General features: G+C 43.3%; 1 protein-coding gene across 1 annotated transcript in view; it reads left to right on the top strand.

The window, feature by feature from the left end:
- GUCY2D (guanylate cyclase 2D, retinal) overlaps nucleotides 1–19,320 on the top strand; it is a 105,082-nt gene that overhangs the window by 56,712 nt on the left and 29,050 nt on the right. The window contains exons 3-8 of the mRNA XM_060779926.2: nucleotides 5,632–5,930; nucleotides 8,081–8,435; nucleotides 10,445–10,529; nucleotides 10,678–10,774; nucleotides 13,276–13,383; nucleotides 16,381–16,464. Coding sequence (XP_060635909.2) covers nucleotides 5,632–5,930; nucleotides 8,081–8,435; nucleotides 10,445–10,529; nucleotides 10,678–10,774; nucleotides 13,276–13,383; nucleotides 16,381–16,464 — 1,028 coding nt within the window. The remainder of the gene's footprint in view (nucleotides 1–5,631; nucleotides 5,931–8,080; nucleotides 8,436–10,444; nucleotides 10,530–10,677; nucleotides 10,775–13,275; nucleotides 13,384–16,380; nucleotides 16,465–19,320) is intronic.

Below are 19,320 nucleotides of genomic sequence, written 5' to 3' on the forward strand. Positions count from 1 at the left end.
TCCTTTTGCCTTCCACTTTCCCCAGCATAATTGTCTTCTCTAGGCTTTCCTGCCTCCTCATGATGTGGCCAAAGTACTTCAACTTTGTCTCTAGTATCTTTCCCTCCAGTGAGCAGCCGGGCTTTATTTCCTGGAGGATGGACTGGTTGGATCTTCTCGCAGTCCAAGGCACTCTCAGCACTTTCCTCCAACACCACAGCTCAAAAGCATCGATCTTCCTTCGCTCAGCCTTCCCTAAGGTCCAGCTCTCACATCCGTAGGTTACTACAGGGAATACCATGGCTTTGACTAGGCGGATCTTTGTTGCCAGTCTGATGTTTCTACTCTTTACTATTTTATCGAGACTGGACATTGCTCTCCTCCCAAGAAGTAAGCGTCTTCTGATTTCCTGGCTACAGTCTGCATCTGCAGTAATCTTTGCACCTAGAAATACAAAGTCTGTCACGGCCTCCACGGTTTCTCCCTCTATTTTCCAGTTGTCTATCATTCTTGTTGCCATAATCTTGGTTTTTTTGACATTTAGCTGCAACCCGGCTTTTGCGCTTTCTTCTTTCACCTTGATTAGAAGGCTCCTCAGCTCCTCCTCGCTTTCGGCCATCAGAGTGGTGTCATCTGCATATCTGAGGTTGTTAATGTTTCTTCCAGCAATTTTCACCCCAGCTTTGCATTCATCCAGCCCTGCACATCGCATGATGTGTTCTGCATACACGTTAAAAAGGTTGGGTGAGAGGATGCAACCTTGCCGTACGCCTTTCCCAATCTTGAACCAGTCTGTTGTTCCGTGGTCAGTTCTGACTGTTGCTACTTGGTCCTTGTACAGATTCCTCAGGAGAGAGACAAGGTGGCTTGGGATGCCCATCCCACCAAGAACTTGCCACAATTTATTATGATCCACACAGTCAAAGGCTTTAGAATAGTCAATGAAGCAGAAGTAGATGTTTTTCTGAAACTCCCTGCATTTCTCCATTATCCAGCGGATATTGGCAATCTGGTCTCTCGTTCCTCTACCTTTTCTAAACCCAGCTTGAACATCTGGCAACTCTCGTTCCATGTATTGCTGGAGTCTTCCTTGCAGGATCTTGAGCATTACCTTACTGGCATGAGAAATAAGGGCCACTGTACGGAAGTTTGAGCAGTCTTTCGCATTTCCCTTTTTTGTTATGGGGATATAAGATATGAGATGCTATACAGTAGCATCTCATTTATCCACCATAAGCGGGCTGGTGGAACATTGGATAAGTGTAAATGTTGGATAATAAGGAGGTATTAAGGAAAAGCCTATTAAACGTCAAACTACACTATGATTTTACACATTATTTATTATTATATTTGAAACATTTATATTCTGCCCTTCTTACCTCAAAGCAGAGCACAGCATATATACGGCATATGCATTCCATGCCGGAACATAAAATAACTAAAGATATACACAAACACAAATTAAGCACCAAAACACCATGTTTTACAACAAATCGAGAGAGAAAGCAGTTCAGTACATGATAACGTTATGTATTAATGAATTTATTTATTTATTTACAGCATTTATATGCCGCCCTTCTCACCCCACAGGGGACTCAGGGAGGATTACAGTGTACACATATATGGCAAACATTCAATGCCAATTAGACATACAACGTATATAGACATACACAGAGGCTATATAACTTTTTCTGGCCACCAGGGGAGCTGTCGCTTTCATTGTCCATCTGCAACACTGATGAAGTCCTTCCACATTCCCCGCATGCTTTTGCTGGAGTCTTTTTATGGCCTCATAAATTAGTTAATTAGCCTCCCCACACATAGGTGGTACCTAATTTTCCTACTTGACAGATGCAACTGTCTTTCGGGTTGCAAAGGTCGACAACAAGCTACACAAAATTGGCTGGAAGCTCACTCCGACGCGAGCTGGCTTCGAACTCATGACCTTCTGGTCAGAGTGATCTTAATGCAGCTGACAGCCAGCTGCGCCACAATCCCGGTGCAATTTAGCACCAAAGCATTGCAATATATTGAAACAGGTATGGATCCAGGCAGGAGGGAGCAAGCTTGTTTTCTGCTTCCTTGGAGACTAGGACGCGGAACAATGGCTTCAAACTACAAGAAAGGAGATCCCATCTGAACATGAGGAAGAACTTCCTGACTGTGAGAGCCGTTCAGCAGTGGAACTCTCTGCCTCGGAGCGTGATGGAGGCTCCTTCTTTGGAAGCTTTTAAATAGAGGCTGGATGGCCATCTGTCAGGGATGATTTGAATGCAATATTCCTGCTTCTTGGCAGAATGGGGTTGGACTGGATGGCCCAGGAGGTCTCTTCCAACTCTTTGATTCTATGTTTCTAGGAGGCAGACTGCATTGGATAATGCAGAACGTTGGATGAGCGAAGGTTGGATAAGCGAGACTCTACTGTATATAGCTAATATACCTCTGACTGGAAATGACTATTGTACTCTGGCTTTGTTGGCGCTGTTGGCTCTGTTGACAATATGACTACATAATTTTAATTATCGTTATAACTGAACCTTTGGCAGCTTTTTAAATTGATGTTCATGCTTTTTGTTAGATATAATTTAATTGGTAGTGTCAGAATGAAAATCGGGGTGCTATGCGCAGCGGAATAGGTTGCTAGATCAAACAGACACAGGACTCCAAAAATTCCAGGACTCTGCAGTTTTCCATCTCAATACACGTCTACTTCTAAGCGGGCAAAATCAGGAACTGCAAAGCACAGCTACAGTACAGTTTCAGAACATCTGCTTATCAGGCTTTCTGGCTGCAAGCTGGAAACTCCCTTTTTCTTCCCAGCAGAGAAACTTGTTATCTAACTTCTGTCAAGGTCTCTTCTCTCTGTACCTCTCTGCAATTCCAACACATAATTGAACATAACATAATCCATCTTGAATACATATTAACACCGTTCTTAATCATATAGAAACACATTGAAAAACAATACATGCATACCTTCAGTAATTCTGACAGATAGGTCATGTTATTATTTAATTCTAGGTTGCATGTTAGAATTTGGTCTTAGATGTTGGTTTATTTTGGGATTTGGCTGGTTCGTTATTGCATGTGTATCTATGGTTGTGTCAAGGGCATTGAATATTTACCTTTTTTGTTTTTTGGAATCTGCCCTGAGTCCCCTTGGGGAGATAGAGCTGAATATAAATAAAGTTTTACTTTTTTTTGCTGTGTCAGGAGCAACTTGAGAAACTGCAAGTCGCTTCTGGTGTGAGAGAATTGGCTGTCTGCAAGGACATTGCCCAGGGGGCGCACTGATGTTTTGATGTTTTACCATCCTTGTGGGAGGCTTCTCTCATGTCATAAGGAGCTGGAGCTGATAGAGGAAGCTCATCCGCGTTCTCCCCGGATTCGAAACTGTGACCTGTTGGTCTTCAGTCCTGCCGGCACAGGGGTTTAACCCACTGCACCACCAGGGACTCCTATAAGTTTTACTTATAGTTTTATAAATTACTATTAGTTTTACTTATCTATATATATAAAAATGCTCTGTGCGTAATGAGTTCCTTAAAAACAAAAGAACCAATGAACGAAATCACACCAAATTTGGCAACAAAATGTCTCACAACACAAGGAGTGACCATCACTCAAAAAATTATGATTTTGTTATATGGGAGTTGTAGTTGCTGGGATTTATAGTTCACCTACAATCAAAGAGCATTCTGAACTCCATCAACGATGGAATTGAACCAAACTTGGCACACAGAACTCCCATGACCAACAGGGTTTGGTGGGCATTGACCTTGAGTTTGGGAGTTGTAGTTCACCTTCATCCAGAGAGCACTGTGGACTCAAACAATGATGAATCTGGACCAAACTTGGCACATGCACTCAATACGCCCAAATATGAACACAGATGGAGTTTGGGGAAAATAGACCTTGACATTTGGGAGTTGTAGTCACTGGGATTCACAGTTCACCTACAATCAAAGAGCATTCTGAACCCCACGAACGATAGAATCAGGGCAAACTTCCCACACAGAACCCCCATGACCAACAGAAAATACTTAAGGCCATCTGTAATAGATCTACCTTTCAGTCGGCTAGGCTGAAGCCTGCATGGCAGTGGCTGGCATCTTGGTAGTCAAGCAGAGCAGGAGGAGGAGTCAAGCTGACGCCTGATTGGGTATAGCCAGTAGGGGAGGAGTCAGTTTAGAGAGAGGGAAATAAGCTGCCTGTTTGACAGAAAGGAAGAAGGATCTTAGATAGAGACAGAGAAGGTTGTGGATTTTTAGAGAGGAAGTTACAGCAGGGATCTGACAGAAAGGGAAGAGCTTTTAGTGAGCCTCTAGGTTTGGGAATAAAGTGAAGACATTAGGCTAGGGTTTTACTACGTTGAGAGGACTAGTAAAAGAGAGCTGTGTCTTATTAAACTTAAGAGAAGTTTAAAGATACCTTATAGCCCAGTGAGTGAGGCAGACTGGAGTCTGTGCTCTAAGAGAAACTGTGTCTAAAAGTAGAACAGTTTGTTAAAGGATTTCAAAGCTGTAAAAGCTTTTCTGTCAGGGGAACTGTTTGTTTAAGCAACCAAGTTAGTGTAACTGAGTCAAGATTCTGTACCACTCATTTCCAACGAGTTGTTGTTAATAGCAAGTTTAAATAAACTCTTTCTTAGTTTACTGTTAACTGGTGTATTCCTCAATCCATTCGTTTCCCTCAGAACTCATTCTCTCAACTCATTTTTAAAATCCAGTCGGCTAGGTAGGAAGCCATAGAAGACCAAGAACTCAAACCCACATTACCTATAATACATTCACACCCTTTTGGTTCCTCAGGCCAGTAATTTCTGAGGTGGTGGCGGCAAATACTACCAAGAACATTCACTTTCACATTTATCCTGTGGTCAAACCTCTAATTTGTATTATACTGAGGGCAGAAGTGTGATAGTTGTGTCCACCCTGCCTCGATATTCCTTTATCTCCTTTATACCATCCAATCTTGTTTTCTTGCCCTTCATCAGGGCAAGAAAACATAATCAAAGTCCTCCTGACAAAGAACCATCCAGTCATAGATATAGATATAGATAGATATGATTCGCACACTCACAGATATAGTATCATAGATTTGAAAGGGACCCTTAAAGAAGGGCAATGATATCTTGCATGTTCCAGGGTGGGCAAACCAGACACTCTCCACATCAACACTGACAAAGAAACAATACTGTTTACCCACAAGCATAAAGACATTACAAGTATTAGAAACCAACACTTTCTCATTACTTTATTTTCCAGATCAACAGACTAGGCCACAGCAACGCGTGGCAGGGGACAGCTAGTAGTTTTATAAATTACTATAAGTTTTACTTATAGTTTTATACATTACTATAAGTTTTACTTATAGTTTTATAAATAGAATTCTACTGAAGCTCTTTAGCTTGCATGGCAGCAACATTTTCTGTTTTGCTTAATGTGGAATATTTGGGATGAATCTGTTCCAAAAATTGTACTCTTTTGCAAATACACAAAGACTCTACTTTCTTCATTATCATCCCATAGGTTCAAATTATGCCTTGACTCCATGCCTACTCTTACTTTTGTTCTTATTATTTTTCAACCCTCTTGCCCATTGCTCCTTCCCCTCTGCCCAATTCCTGTTCCTTGGCCCTTTTCTTTCCAGCTATCGTTATGTGCATGCATTCCGCCCTTTTGGGTGGCGAGGAACAACGGATTCTGCTGGAGAAGGCAGAAGAATTGGACATGACGGATGGGACCTACGTTTTCATCCCTTATGATGCCCTGACTTACAGCATGCCCTACCAGAGGGAAATCTACACTGCGTTGGATGACATCAAATTGCGCTTGGCCTATGACGCAGTGCTCACAATCACCATAGATTCGCCAGAAAACTCCTTTCGGGATGCCTTTCGGGAGGCTCAAGAGAAGAGGGAGATTCCCAGTCATCTCGATGCTGACAAGGTGTGCCACCAAGAAAAGGAACTGAATGGAGGGGAAATGGGGCTTGGGGAGATTATTGGAATGCAGAGAAAATATAAAGATGACCTGTTACTACAAACTTCAGCAAAAAATGCCAATTAAAATAATTATGAGAATACCAAACTAACCAGTATTGTACACAAGCATGGGAAACAAAGACATAGGGACTGGGTTGTTGTAGGTTTTTCCGGGCTATATGGCCATGGTCTAGAGGCATTTTCTCCTGACGTTTCGCCTACATCTATGGCAAGCATCTTCAGAGGTAGTGAGGTCTGTTGGAACTAGGAAAAAGGGGTTTATATATCTGTGGAATGACCAGGGTTGGACAAAGGACTCTTGTCTGTTGGAGCTAGGTGGGAATGTTTCAACTGACCACCTTGATTAGCATTTGATTGCCTGGCAGTGCCTGGAGCAATCTTTTGTTGAGAGGTGATTAGATGTCCTTGGATGTGTCCTCTTGAGAACACAGAAATGTTGGACCACTCTAACAACCAACATGTCAGACTCCACAGAGAAGCCATTGAAATCCACAAGCATGTGGACAATTTCAACAGAAAGGAGGAAACCATGAAAATGAACAAGTATTAAAAAAAACCCTCTAAAATTAGAACAGCACAACAACAGAGAGGAAACAAACAAGAACATCTAATCACCTCTCAACAAAAGATTGCTCCAGGCACTGCCAGGCAATCAAATGCTAATCAAGGTGGTCAGTTGAAACATTCACACCTAGCTCCAACAGACAAGAGTCCTTTGTCCCACCCTGGTCATTCCACAGATATATAAACCCCTTTTTCCTAGTTCCAACAGATCTCACTACCTCTGAGGATGATTGCCATAGATGCAGGCGAAACGTCAGGAGAAAATGCCTTTAGAACATGGCCATATAGCCCGAAAAAACCTACAACAACCCAATATAAAGATGACCTGTTACTACAAACGTCAGCAAAAAATGCCAGTTAGAATAATGATGAGAATACCAAACTAACCAGTATTGTACACAAGCATGGGAAGCAAAGACATAGGGACTATTTACAACAGTGTAACCGACATAATATTCATGTTAGAATGTTATAAAAATAATTAGTCTTGAGAATATGTCTTGGGAATACGCTCGGGGATCGCATAACTAGCGTATTCCCAAGACAATACCGGTTATGCTGAAGTTTATCCACACAACTTATGGAAGATCCGACTAATTATTTTGATAACATTCTAACATGAATATTATGTTGGAAGGAAGGAAAGAGGTGTGAAGGAAGGAGGGAAAGAAGGAGAGAAAGAGGGAAGGTTGGCCACAGCAAAGCGTGGCGGGTACAGCTAGTATCTATATAAATAAAAATGTAATGTTTGTTTGTGGGATTAACAGAACTCAAAAACCACTGGACGAATTGACACCAAATTTGGACACAAGACACCTAACAGGCCAATGTATGTCCTTCACTAAAAAAAAAATGCTTTTGTTATTTGGGAGTTGTAGTTGCTGGGATTTATAGTTCACCTACAATCACAGAGCATCCTGAACCTCACCAACGATAGAATTGGGCCAAACCTCCCACACAGAACCCCTATGTGGGCCACAGCAATGCGTGGCAGGGGACAGCTAGTTTTTAATATTTTCTTTATTTCAGGACTGTTTTTGAATGGGGAAATTTTTCACAAAGATTTCAGTTATGCAACTGTTTGGGTTTTTTTTGTATACAAACATTATAGTGTATTTTGCAGTTTTCAAACATTTTCTAGCAGGGTTGTATGAGTGTGAATGTGTTTGCTGTTACTACTGCTGCTGGAAACAAGTTCTGTTCTTTTTTGTCTCGGGGATGGAGAAACTGAAGTGATTGACATTTCTTCATGGGGTGTCTCAACCTGTCAAGGACAAGAACATTTCCAGATTATTTTTAATGCATGGTCCATAAAATGGTGAAAATAACACTGCAAACTTGTCAGTAGTTCTTGGGAATGTTTCAGTAACTAGGGCAGTGGAAAAGCTGAATACTCCCACAGAGCTAGCAGTGCAAATGAGAAAAAAAGAAAGAAAAGAAAATAGAAGCAAATGTTCCCTAGTGGCATGAATTCTCTCAGGTAGCAAAGTGTGACTTTCATTCTCCCCCCCCCCCCCCTTCTCTTTATAGGCTCATCCCCTCTTTGGTACAATTTTTAATTCTATCTACTTCCTGGCCAAAGCAGTAGAAAATACTCGCAAAGCTGGCAAGTGGGTGATGGGCACCAGCATTGCCGAAAACACCAAAGATTTTGAACTGGAAGGCTTCAGCCAGCATGTCTCAGCTGATGAATATGGTGATGCTGTCATCCCTTATATCATCTTGGACTCGGATGGCAAGGGCAGCCGCCTCTGGCCCACTTACAGGGTGGATGTTGCAGGCGGGACCCTACGCTATGCTGGCCACTCTGTCCATTGGCCCCATAGCTCCAGTCCCGACACAGACTCCACCTGCTGGTTTGACACTGTGAACATCTGCTCTGGAGGTAAGCAATGAAGTGAGCCTGCAATGGTGGGTGAAGGAGAAAGCACACCTATGACTTGGATAAAAAAAACACAAAACTTAGTTGTAGAAGCTCCATTTTGAGATAAGCAAGGCACCTGATCTAACCTAGCTACATCTTGGAAGGTCAAAAAAGGACTCAAGGGAAGAAGAAGAGATGGAGAAACATCCCTAAGACTATGAGATTAAATCACAGAGAGGTCAGGATAGGCAGGCATAGAGCAGTGGTTCCCAAGCAGTGGTTCCCAACCTTTGTTTTAAATCAGGGACCACTTTGACCAGGGTCCACTTTGACCAGAGACCACTTTGACCAGGGACCACTTTGAGCAGGGACCACTTTGAGCAGGGACCACTTTGAGTGGGGACCACTTTGACCAGAGACCACTTTGAGTAGGGACCACTTTGAGTGGGGAACCACTTTGAGTAGGGACCACTTTGACCAGGGACCACTTTGACCAGGGATCACCTTGACCAGGGACCACTTTGACCAGAGACCACTTTGACCAGGGACCACTTTGACCAGAGACCACTTTGAGCAGGGACCACTTTGAGCAGGGACCACTTTGAGCGGGGACCACTTTGAGCGGGGACCACTTTGACCAGGGACCACTTTGACCAGGGTCCACTTTGACCAGGGATCACTTTGACCAGGGACCACTTTGACCAGCGACCACTTGGACCAGGGACCACTTTGACCAGGGAACACTTTGACCAGGGACCACTTTGACCAGCGACCACTTTGACCAGCGACCACTTTGACCAGGGACCACTTTGACCAGGGACCACTTTGACCAGGGTCCACTTTGACCAGGGACCACTTTGACCAGGGTCCACTTTGACCAGGGCCCACTTTGACCAGGGATCACTTTGACCAGGGTCTAGTTTGACCAGGGTCCACTTTGACCAAGGTCCACTTTGACCAGGGTCCACTTTGACCAGGGTCCACTTTGACCAGGGACCACTTTGACCAGGGACCACTTTGATCAGGGACCACTTTGACCAGGGACCACACTCCAACATTTGTAGCAAAAGGGTTACAAATTAATTTTTGGTCAACTTTAGATTTGGTTTGGTTATTTGAGGTTCTGATTCAGAAAATTGCACTGGATAGACCACATCAGCTCTAGTTTCCGATAGAGAACATATGCCATCCAGTAGTTGCCATTTGCACAGAAAACCACATTTAATGATCTAGAGCTGATGTGGTCTATCAAATGCATCCCAAATAACCCAAGGAACAGGCCTAAAAATGAAGACATCAAGAAAATTTTTTTTTTTAGTTGGACTGTGTTATTATCCGCATGTCTCCCGGACTGGATTTTAGGACTCGCGGCTCATCAGTGGGCTGTGGCCCATGGATTGGGAACCACTGGCATAGAGGGAGGACACTTCTGGTCACTCTAAGTATCTAACACTATTGTGAAGCATTCTTTACTCTTCAGTGTTAAGTAGTTGTTGCATTTCCAACACTGATAAGTAAGTGATAAATTTCATGAAAATACCTGCCATGGTTTTCTGTGGGCAAGCAGATGGCGACTACTGGATGGCATATGTTCTGTATCAGAAACTTGAGCTGATGTGGTCTATCCAATGCAATTTTTTGAATTAGCACCCCAAATAACCAAACTGAATCTAAAGTTGACGAAAAACCGATATGGAACCCTTTTGACACTAATTTTGGAAAGTGGCCCCTGGTCAAAAAAAGGTTGGGAACCTCTTCCATATAAGCTATGAAAATTCCTGAATCCCTCAACCAGGCTGACATGCTGACAATGGGGGATTCTGGGAATTCTTACCCCCCCCCCCCCCAAATAAGGTTTCTAAGTTCTGAGCTGGAATAGAGACGGCATCTTGTTGGACATTTTTGATAGGAAAATCCTATACATGATGAAAATGGAAGTCTGTCTCAACAATGGAGTTGGGAATTTGAGATATCTCAGCTTCCTGAAGTGAAGTAAAATCCTCAGTGACAATACTCTTCTTTTCTTTCAGGAGTGCATGCTGGTTTTGTATTTTTCCTCTTCCTTATGATGATTGCCTTGGCTGCAGGTGGGGTTGTACTTGCTTTCCATCTTAGGTGAGTTGCTCAAACGGTTCTCGTGATTTGGTTTGCAGGGAAGAGAGACTGACAGGCATTTTGGATTTTGGAGCATGTCTCCTCTGAGTTTTTGGCAGACACTTGGGGTTTCTGACATGCCTGGTTCCTTTGTATTGATTTCCCACAGGCGCCGGTTTCAGCACGCCCAACTCATGAAGGGACCCAACAAGATTGTCCTCACCATGGATGATCTGACCTTCATTAATGCTGGGAACAGCAAAAAGGTTAGTGGGTGGGTCAGATTTCATTCCAAGAACCTTTTCCTTTAGCCACAACACACGGATCCACTCAAGTTCTGGGAAAATCTAAACTGAGAGTTGTCAAAACAAAACAACAAGTTGGCAGCTTATTGTTACACACAATTGGTTGCAGAAATAAGAAATAAATGCAAAGAAAACAGCCCTTCCGCATATATATGAGAGGGACGAGTATGTAATTTGAGTCTTGGAAATACATGAGACCTTCGCCTTCTTTCGGTTGGCAAAGTGTGGTCTGCTGGGCTATTTTAAGGCCCTAAATCTCCTCAGTGTACAATAAAATTGGCAAAAAAGTGTCCCCCCCCCCAAATCTGAGCAATGCTTTGACGAGCATTGGTGGCGCACTGGTGGAGCTGCTGAACTTGCTGACCAAAAGGTTGGTTGCTCAAATCTGGGGAGCAGGGTGAGCTCCCACTGTTAGACCCAGCTTCTGCCAACCTAGCAGTTCGAAAACATGCAAATGTGAGTAGAAGAGTAGGTACTGCTTCTGCAGGAAGGTAACCGTGCTCCATGCAGTCATGCTGGCCACATAACCTTGGAGGTGTCTATGGACAATTCTGGCTCTTTGGCTTAGAAATGGAGATGAGCACCATTCCCCAGTTGTACATGTCTAGATTTAATTTCAGGCGAAACCTTTACCTTTACCCTTCTCAGGATGAAGTGTGAATGCTAGCTAAACTCTTTCTCTAGTGCCAATCCACTGCAAATAAAAGATATCGGGCAAAGGAATGCTATCTGTAGGAAGGAATCAATAGCGGTAATCAGAAATTGGCAAAATGGTATTATTTATTTACAGTATTTATATTCCACCCTTCTCGCCGTGCAGGGGACTCAGGGCAGATTACAATATATATATACATGGCAAATATTCAATGCCATAGACACACAACATATATAGACAGACACACAGAAACTATTTAACATTCCAGCTTTCATGAGGGTGGGTTGTTGTAGGTTTTTTCAGGCTATACAGCCATGTTCTAGAGGCATTTCTCCTGAAGTTTCGCCTGCATCTATGGCAATCATCCTCAGAGGTAGTGAGGTCTGCTGGAACCAGGAAAAAGGGTTTATATATCTGTGGAATGACCAGGGTGAGACAAAGGACCCTTGTCTGCTGGAGCCAGGTGTGAATGTTTCAACTGATCACCTTGATTAGCATTTGATTGCCTGGCAGTGCCTGGAGCAATCTTTTGTTGAGAGGTGATTAGATGTTAGAGAAGTCAGCCATAGCAGAACACCTGATGAACCAACCTGGACACAACATATTATTCGAGAACACAGAAATGCTGGACCACTCTCACAACCACCATGTCAGACTACACAGAGAAGCCATTGAAATCCACAAATATGTGGACAATTTCAACAGAAAGGAGGAAACCATGAAAAGGAAGAAAATCTGGCTACCAGTATTAAAAAACTCTAAAATTAGAACAGCACAACAACAGAGAGGAAACAAACAAGGGCATCTAATCACCTCTCAACAAAAGATTGCTCCAGGCACTGCCAGGCAATCAAATCAAGGTGATCAGTTGAAACATTCACACCTGGCTCCAGCAGACAAGAGTCCTTTGTCCCACCCTGGTCATTCCACAGATATATAAACCCTTTTTCCTGGTTCCAGCAGACCTCACTACCTCTGAGGATGCTTGCCGTAGATGCAGGTGAAACGTCAGGAGAGAATGCCTCTAGAACATGGCCATATAGCCTGAAGAAACCTACAACAACCCAGTGATTCCGGCCATGAAAGCCTTTGACAATACATTTCATGAGGGTATTCTGGCCACCAGGGGAGCTGTTATTATTATTTATTATTATTATTTACTTCACTTGTATACCGCTCTTCTCAGCCATCAGGCGACTCAGAGCGGTAAACAACCAGTGTCAGCAACACAGTACAAAATCATTAGTCATTTAAAACAGTAATATCAATTAATTAGCATCAAATCATTAATACAATATAGCAATACAAAAATACAGCAAAACACTCTCACAACCACCATGTCAGATTACACAGAGAAGCCACTGAAATCCACAAGCATGTGGACAATTTCAACAGAAATTGCAAATTGTTGCTTCATCTTCCATTAGTGACAATGATGGAGTACTTCCTCATTCTTTTTACATGGTTGCTGGAGATTTTTATGGCATCGTAAATTAGTTAAATTAGCCTCCCCTCATAAGTGGTACCTAAATTTCCTACTTGACAGATGCAACTGTCTTTCAGGCAGCAAAGGTTGACAGCAAGCTACACAATGGTTGGAAGCGCACTCTGACCTGAGCTGGCTTCGAACTCATGACCTTTCAGTCAGTAGTGATCTTAATGCAGATGACTTCCAGCCAGCTGGTCAAATCAGAGCTATTTGGGAATAAGGGGTCCGTGTGAAGGGCTACAAGATGTGGTGAAGGTCATAACTGAATGTAGCAGAATTGTTCTTCGGTTCACTCTGATTCCTTATTCAATCTCCCAGAAAATGAATGACAGCCGCCCCAGTCTTGCAGGAAGGAGCATGTCAGATATGAAAAGCATCAAGAGTGTGGCGGGTCATCCGGAGAACACCAACGTCGCTGTGGCCGAGGTAAAAGCTTGTCCCTCTCTGCACCAGAAGTCCACCCTTTCCCCTCAAATGCTAGTTGTGGGTCCAAGTGGGCAGTGCAAGGTCTTTCCCACTGACCACTTTCTTGCTCAGAGATTGGGGCAAAGCAAAGACCTCAGAAGGGTGTGGGGAGGGTGGGAAGAATGCACAGCCTTTGGGGTTATAGAGTTCAATGCAATACCCTCCCTATTCCTCCTCACCCTCAAACCCTTTACTTCTGAGTTTACAATCTCATGTAGTCTCTTCCCCTCCCAATTGTGCATCTCTTTTTGTCTTCATATACTGGTGTTTGTTTTATTTTAGCTGTAATACCTTTCTAATGCTTGGCAGTATTAATAAAAAGTAACTTTCATTATATGCATGTCTAATAGAAGTTAAAACATTCCAAAGCAGAGGTGGTTGAACAGCAGCCTTCCAGGCGGTCTTGGATTATAACTCCCATCAGCATCAGTTACCATATGTCAGTGGTGAAGGATACTGGGAGTTACAGTTCAGTCACATCTGGAGGGCTATGGTTCAACTGCCAACATGAACCTAAAGCAGTTTATAAGTGCCATATGACTTAAAAACAGGCTTTAAAAATGAATCTGTGAGCCGTAGATGCATGGATTGTCACACCCCATATTATAAAAAGACAGCAATGTGTATGTGTACAAGTTGAAGTGTGTGTGTTCACACTGCTGTCATGTAATACGAGGGTTGAATAAAAAGTAATGCCTCCACCTTCGTAACTCCTCAACAGGTGGCAGTACTGGTATGCGGCAGGTACTGGCTTGTTCAGTAGACTCTCCTCTATGGTTCCATTTTGGTGGGATGCCTTAGCATTGAATGGTTATGTTGTTAAAGTGCGAAGTATGGAACCATGCGCAGACGGATGGTCAATATGACTTAAACTACATGCAATCATTGAATTCTTGACAGCAGAAGGTGTCTCCTCAACATCTTTTAACCCCCGGTGGCGCAGTGGGTTAAAGCCCTGTGCCAACAGGACTGAAGACTGACAGGTCGCAGGTTCGAATCCGGAGAGAGGTGGATGAGCTCCCTCTATCAGCTCCAGCTCCTCATGTGGGGACATGAGAGAAGCCTCCCACAAGGATGATAAAACATCAAAATCATCCGGGCGTCCCCTGGGCAACGTCCTTGCAGACTGCCAATTCTCTCACAACAGGATCCTCCTGACACAACAAAAAAAATCTTTAAACTTTCTCGCCCAATGATGCACAGTACTCACATCAACACAAACACCATAAACAGCTTGCATCCTCTGATGAATCTCCTTTGGGGTGACACCTTCTGCTGTCAAGAATTCAATGACTGCACGTTGCTTAAGTTGCATTGGCCAACCATCTGCGCAAGGTTCCATACTTCTCACTAACAATACAACCTTTCAATGCTAAGGCTTCTTGCCAAAATAGAACTGTAGAGGAGAGTCTACTGAACTTAAGTCACATTGACCGACTGTCTGCGCAGGGTTCCATACTTCACAGTTTAACAACACAACAGTTCAATGCTAAGGCTTCCGGCCAAAATGAAACTGTAGAGGAGAGTCTACTGAACTTAAGTCGCATTGACCAACTGTCTGCTCAGGGTTCCATACTTCACACTTTAACAACACAACCGTTCGATGCTAAAACTTCCTGCCAAAATGGGACTGCAGAGGAGAGTCTACTGAACAAGCCAGTACCTGCTGCATACCAGTACTGCCATCTGTTGAGGAGATACGAAGGTGGAGGCATTACTTTTCATTCAACCCTCGTAATATGAGGTGTGACCATCTGTGTTTTTTCTGTATCTTCATAGTGTCCCAGAACCAAGCCCTTACTGGTATAGCTGCTGTCCAGCTTTCATGTACTTCCTGTCAACCGTTCCTGACAGTCCAGCTGGGTGTCCTTTTGACTGAGTGGCCAGTGGTTGCCATTGGCTCAGCTGCAGGGAGAGGGCTTTAGGCACCCAGGGAGCAGAACCAGGCATATCTTCCATGAGAAGTGATGCCCTCAGCAACCCCACAGCCTCCGTCACCATGGCTTTGCTTGCCGGCATATCTTCCTGCTCCCTATTGCTGCTCCCTTTCCTCACTTCGTATCTTCTTCCGGCACCAGAGTGTCAGGAAGGGATGTAATCCGTAGCCACCTCATCCCTCCTCAATCCCAAACACTGAACCAGGAATTTCTTGGGCATGTGATGTATCAAGTGTGGAGACAAAACAGGTGGCTACCATAGCAATGGATGAAGATGATGGCTCAGTGTGGACTTACCTGCCCGATGCCACCGGCCTTGGCGTCTCCATCTTCTTCTGCCGGCGTTTGTTCACTTGTCTATCCCAACATAATCTCTGCTGGGTATTTCTTGGTTCATGAAAGGATCTTCCTTATTTATTTTATTTTAGTCTAATTTTTTGCACTCTGTATCAAGGCATCTCTTAAGATCCTTGTGAACCTAAGCCTAGTTGGCAGAACTTCAGCCTGCCCGCCACTGCCAGCGTTTCCATCTTTTCCCCGCTCACTGCTTTTTTTCCTCGTTCCACAGCTCTTTTAAAAAAAGAAGAAGCAATAAGAGTGATCGATGGCTGAGAAAATATCAGTGTTGCATTCCTAAGCTGAGACATACCGCGGCCTCAAGCCTAACATGAGAGGCCCTTTGCCATTTGTAGCTGGGAGGGAAAATGCACTTTGCGCATGTTTAGAGCAGAGGCATTCTCATACTTCCTGATAACTAAGTTTGGAAAAGTTTACTGTGTTTGGTCTCTCAGCACCCAGAAGCCATTAACTGGGTTGGCTAATGGATTCTGGGCGCAAAGTCCAAAATCGGCAAACTTTCCCAAGATCTGTAGTGGGCTACGCGGTGCGGGAGCTTTAGTCCCCCTCCTTTCCCCTCAACTCACTCACCTGTCATTCTGAGTTTGGGTCGTCCTCTCTACCTTCTCCGTCCCTATTCCGTCAGCATCACTTCTTTTGACCTCCTGCTTCCTCCTGTCCTTAGGGTGATGAGAAGCCAAAAACCAGCAGCCATCTCCCTTTGCTCCTTCTTTTGTTTAACAGCCAAGGCATAATAGCCGCGGTCCAGGTAAGTCCTGTTTGGACGAAAGGCCTCTTTGCAGTGCCTTTCTGCCCGTCCCCGCTTGCCTTCTAGTTTTGGTTTGCTACGTTCCCTTCTCTCCTTCACTTTGGACTTTATTTTTCTTTTCGCTCTTGTACCTTTCTCCTTCTGTGCGAGGTGTTCTTCTTTGTTTTGGTTTGCTCCTCTCTAAGCGAAAGGAGGAAACATGTTGGCTATGGCACTTGTTGAGTACCTTTCCCCCACTTTCCAGACTTGTCATTGCTCCACTGCAGGAGAGTTGTCCACCAAAGCTAAAAATAGGGGATGGAAATTGGTCATTTGTTGGGAAAGTCTTCTGGGAACGGCTGAAGGCTCAACACTTGGTTTTTGAAATGAGAAGTCTCCAAATTAAAGTCCACTCAGGCTCGAAAGTTCTTTTTGATCATCTCACATTGCACGCAGTTCTGACTGTGTTCTTTGATTTTTGATAAGCACATTCTTTTTAGTGCATTTACCACAATTTAGATCAGGAGCCCCATGGTGGCACAGTGGGTTAAACTGGTGAGCTGCTGAATATAATAATAATAATAATAATAATAATAATAATAATAATAATAATAATGGTAACTGGGGCTCCTTACAGGGAGCGGTCAACCCTCATGTTTAAGGAGCTCTATTGGCTGCCATTCATTTTCCAGTCCCAGTTCAAGGTGCAGGTTCTTACCTACAAAGCCCTAAACAATTTGGGACCTGCCTACCTGCGTGACCGCATTTCTGTGTACGAACCCACCCGATATCTTTGATCATCTGGAGAGGCCCTGCTTGCACTCCCACCTCCATCGCAGGCGCGATTGGTGGGGACAAGGGAGAGGGCCTTCTCGGTGGTGGCCCCTCGACTCTGGAACTCATTCCCCAAGGACATCAGGCATGCCCCAACTTTGGCAATCTTTAGGAGGAGCCCGAAAATGTGGTTGTTCCAGTGTGCCTTCCCAGAATAAGGAAACTCCCAGCATTATGGCCCTAATTGCACTTTATTAGTGATCTAGGACTGTCTGTACGCGCCATTCTTTTCCGAAATTCTATCCTAGTTATATTTCACCTGGTCTTGCTCAGCATTATTTTTAAATTTTTAATTATTACATTTGGCCCAGCCATAGGTTTTTAATGTTATTGTGTTATTGTTGATGTTTACTGCCTATTTTTTGTTTATGAGTTTTATTTTATTGTTTTGTATTACTGTTGTTGTTTTTTGCTGATGTATTGTGGGCTCGGCCTCATGTAAGCCGCACTGAGTCCCTTGGGGAGATGGTAGTGGGGTATAAATAAAGTATTATTATTATTATTATTATTATCTTTATTTATACCCCGCCACCATCTCCCCAAAGGGGACTCGAGGCAGCTTACATAAGGTCAAGCCTAGAAATACATTAAAGCAAAATACAATAAAATAAAACCAAAACAACAGAACTAACATCACAATAAAATAGATAAAGCATACAAAATACAATAAGACAATGCAAAAGAAAACAGAACAAAATAATGCAATCAAAAATCAATCACAATGAGCAGGCCACATGTACAATATAAAATGATAAAACTCTGGATGAGGAAAAGAAAATGAAATATTGGTGAGGGATAAACTCATAGGAGACAGAGTAGTGAGGGAAGTACAGTAAGACAACTTGCTAATTGGAAAGTCAGTGGTTCAAATCCAGGGTGCGGGGTGAGCTCCCGTTGTTAGCCCCAGCTTCTGCCAAACTAGAAGGTCAAGAACACGCAAATGTGAGTAGATCAATAGGTACTACTTTGGCGTGAAGGTAACGGCACTCCATGAAGTCATGCTAGCCACATTTATTTATTTATTTAGAACATTTGTATCCCGTCCTATTCTCGACCTCCGAAGAGGGACTCAGGGCGGCTTCCAACAATATAAAAACACCAATAAAATACAAAATTACATAAAATGATAATAAATATACATTTAAAATCAGTTTGCCAAGTTTAAAATGTGTTCCAAATCAGTCCAAAAAATACAGTCCATACAATCTCATCCAAGCCAATAAAAACCATCTATTCTGCGAACACTTGCTCCCACAGCCAAGTCTTAAGTGTCTTGCGAAAACACAGGAGGGAGGGGGCAGATCTAACCTCTTTAGGGAGGGAGTTCCACAGCTGAGGGGCCACCACGGAGAAGGCTCTATCTCTCATCCCCACCAAACGCGACTGAGATGGTGGCGGGACCGAGAGCAGGGCCTCCCCAGATGATACATGACCTTGGAGGTGTCTACGGTCAACACTGGCTCTTTGGCTTAGAAATGGAGATGAGCACCACACCCCAAATGTCAAGGGGAAACCTTTACCTTTACTACCTCAATTTAAAAATATTTTGGTGGAATAAATCAGATCTAGCTTATTTATTAAACCAAAATCTGTCATCCCACCCTATATCTGATGTACTTGGGGTGATGTAGAATAATTTAAACTAGTAGCAATAATTATTTAAAAAACGATTAATCAATCCATTAAATCTGTATAGTTTTATATATGACTAAACATGACATTTCATTAGAATTAAACCCTGATATTTCTCTAACAAATGAAGCATTTGCTTAGTGAAAAAAATAATACTTTTTGAAATTTGCCTTTCTGCTTGGGGAAGTTTTGGAGGTAACTTGGTTCATCCTCCAGTCTTTGCCAAAAGATACTCCTTCACAGATGACCAACCCTTCTCTTCCTCCCATTTTTTATCCTGCCTGATCTGTCTTTTGCAGTGGAGAGATGTTAAAAAAGAGCACAATTGATGCTCCATTAGGAAAAAAAAAACATTACTCGGTTTTGATTCAGTGGAGTTGAAATGCATGAGACCGCCTTTCAGGGGTTCGG

The sequence above is a fragment of the Anolis sagrei genome, chromosome 6 (genome assembly GCF_037176765.1).
Source record: "Anolis sagrei isolate rAnoSag1 chromosome 6, rAnoSag1.mat, whole genome shotgun sequence".
NCBI lineage: Eukaryota > Metazoa > Chordata > Lepidosauria > Squamata > Dactyloidae > Anolis > Anolis sagrei.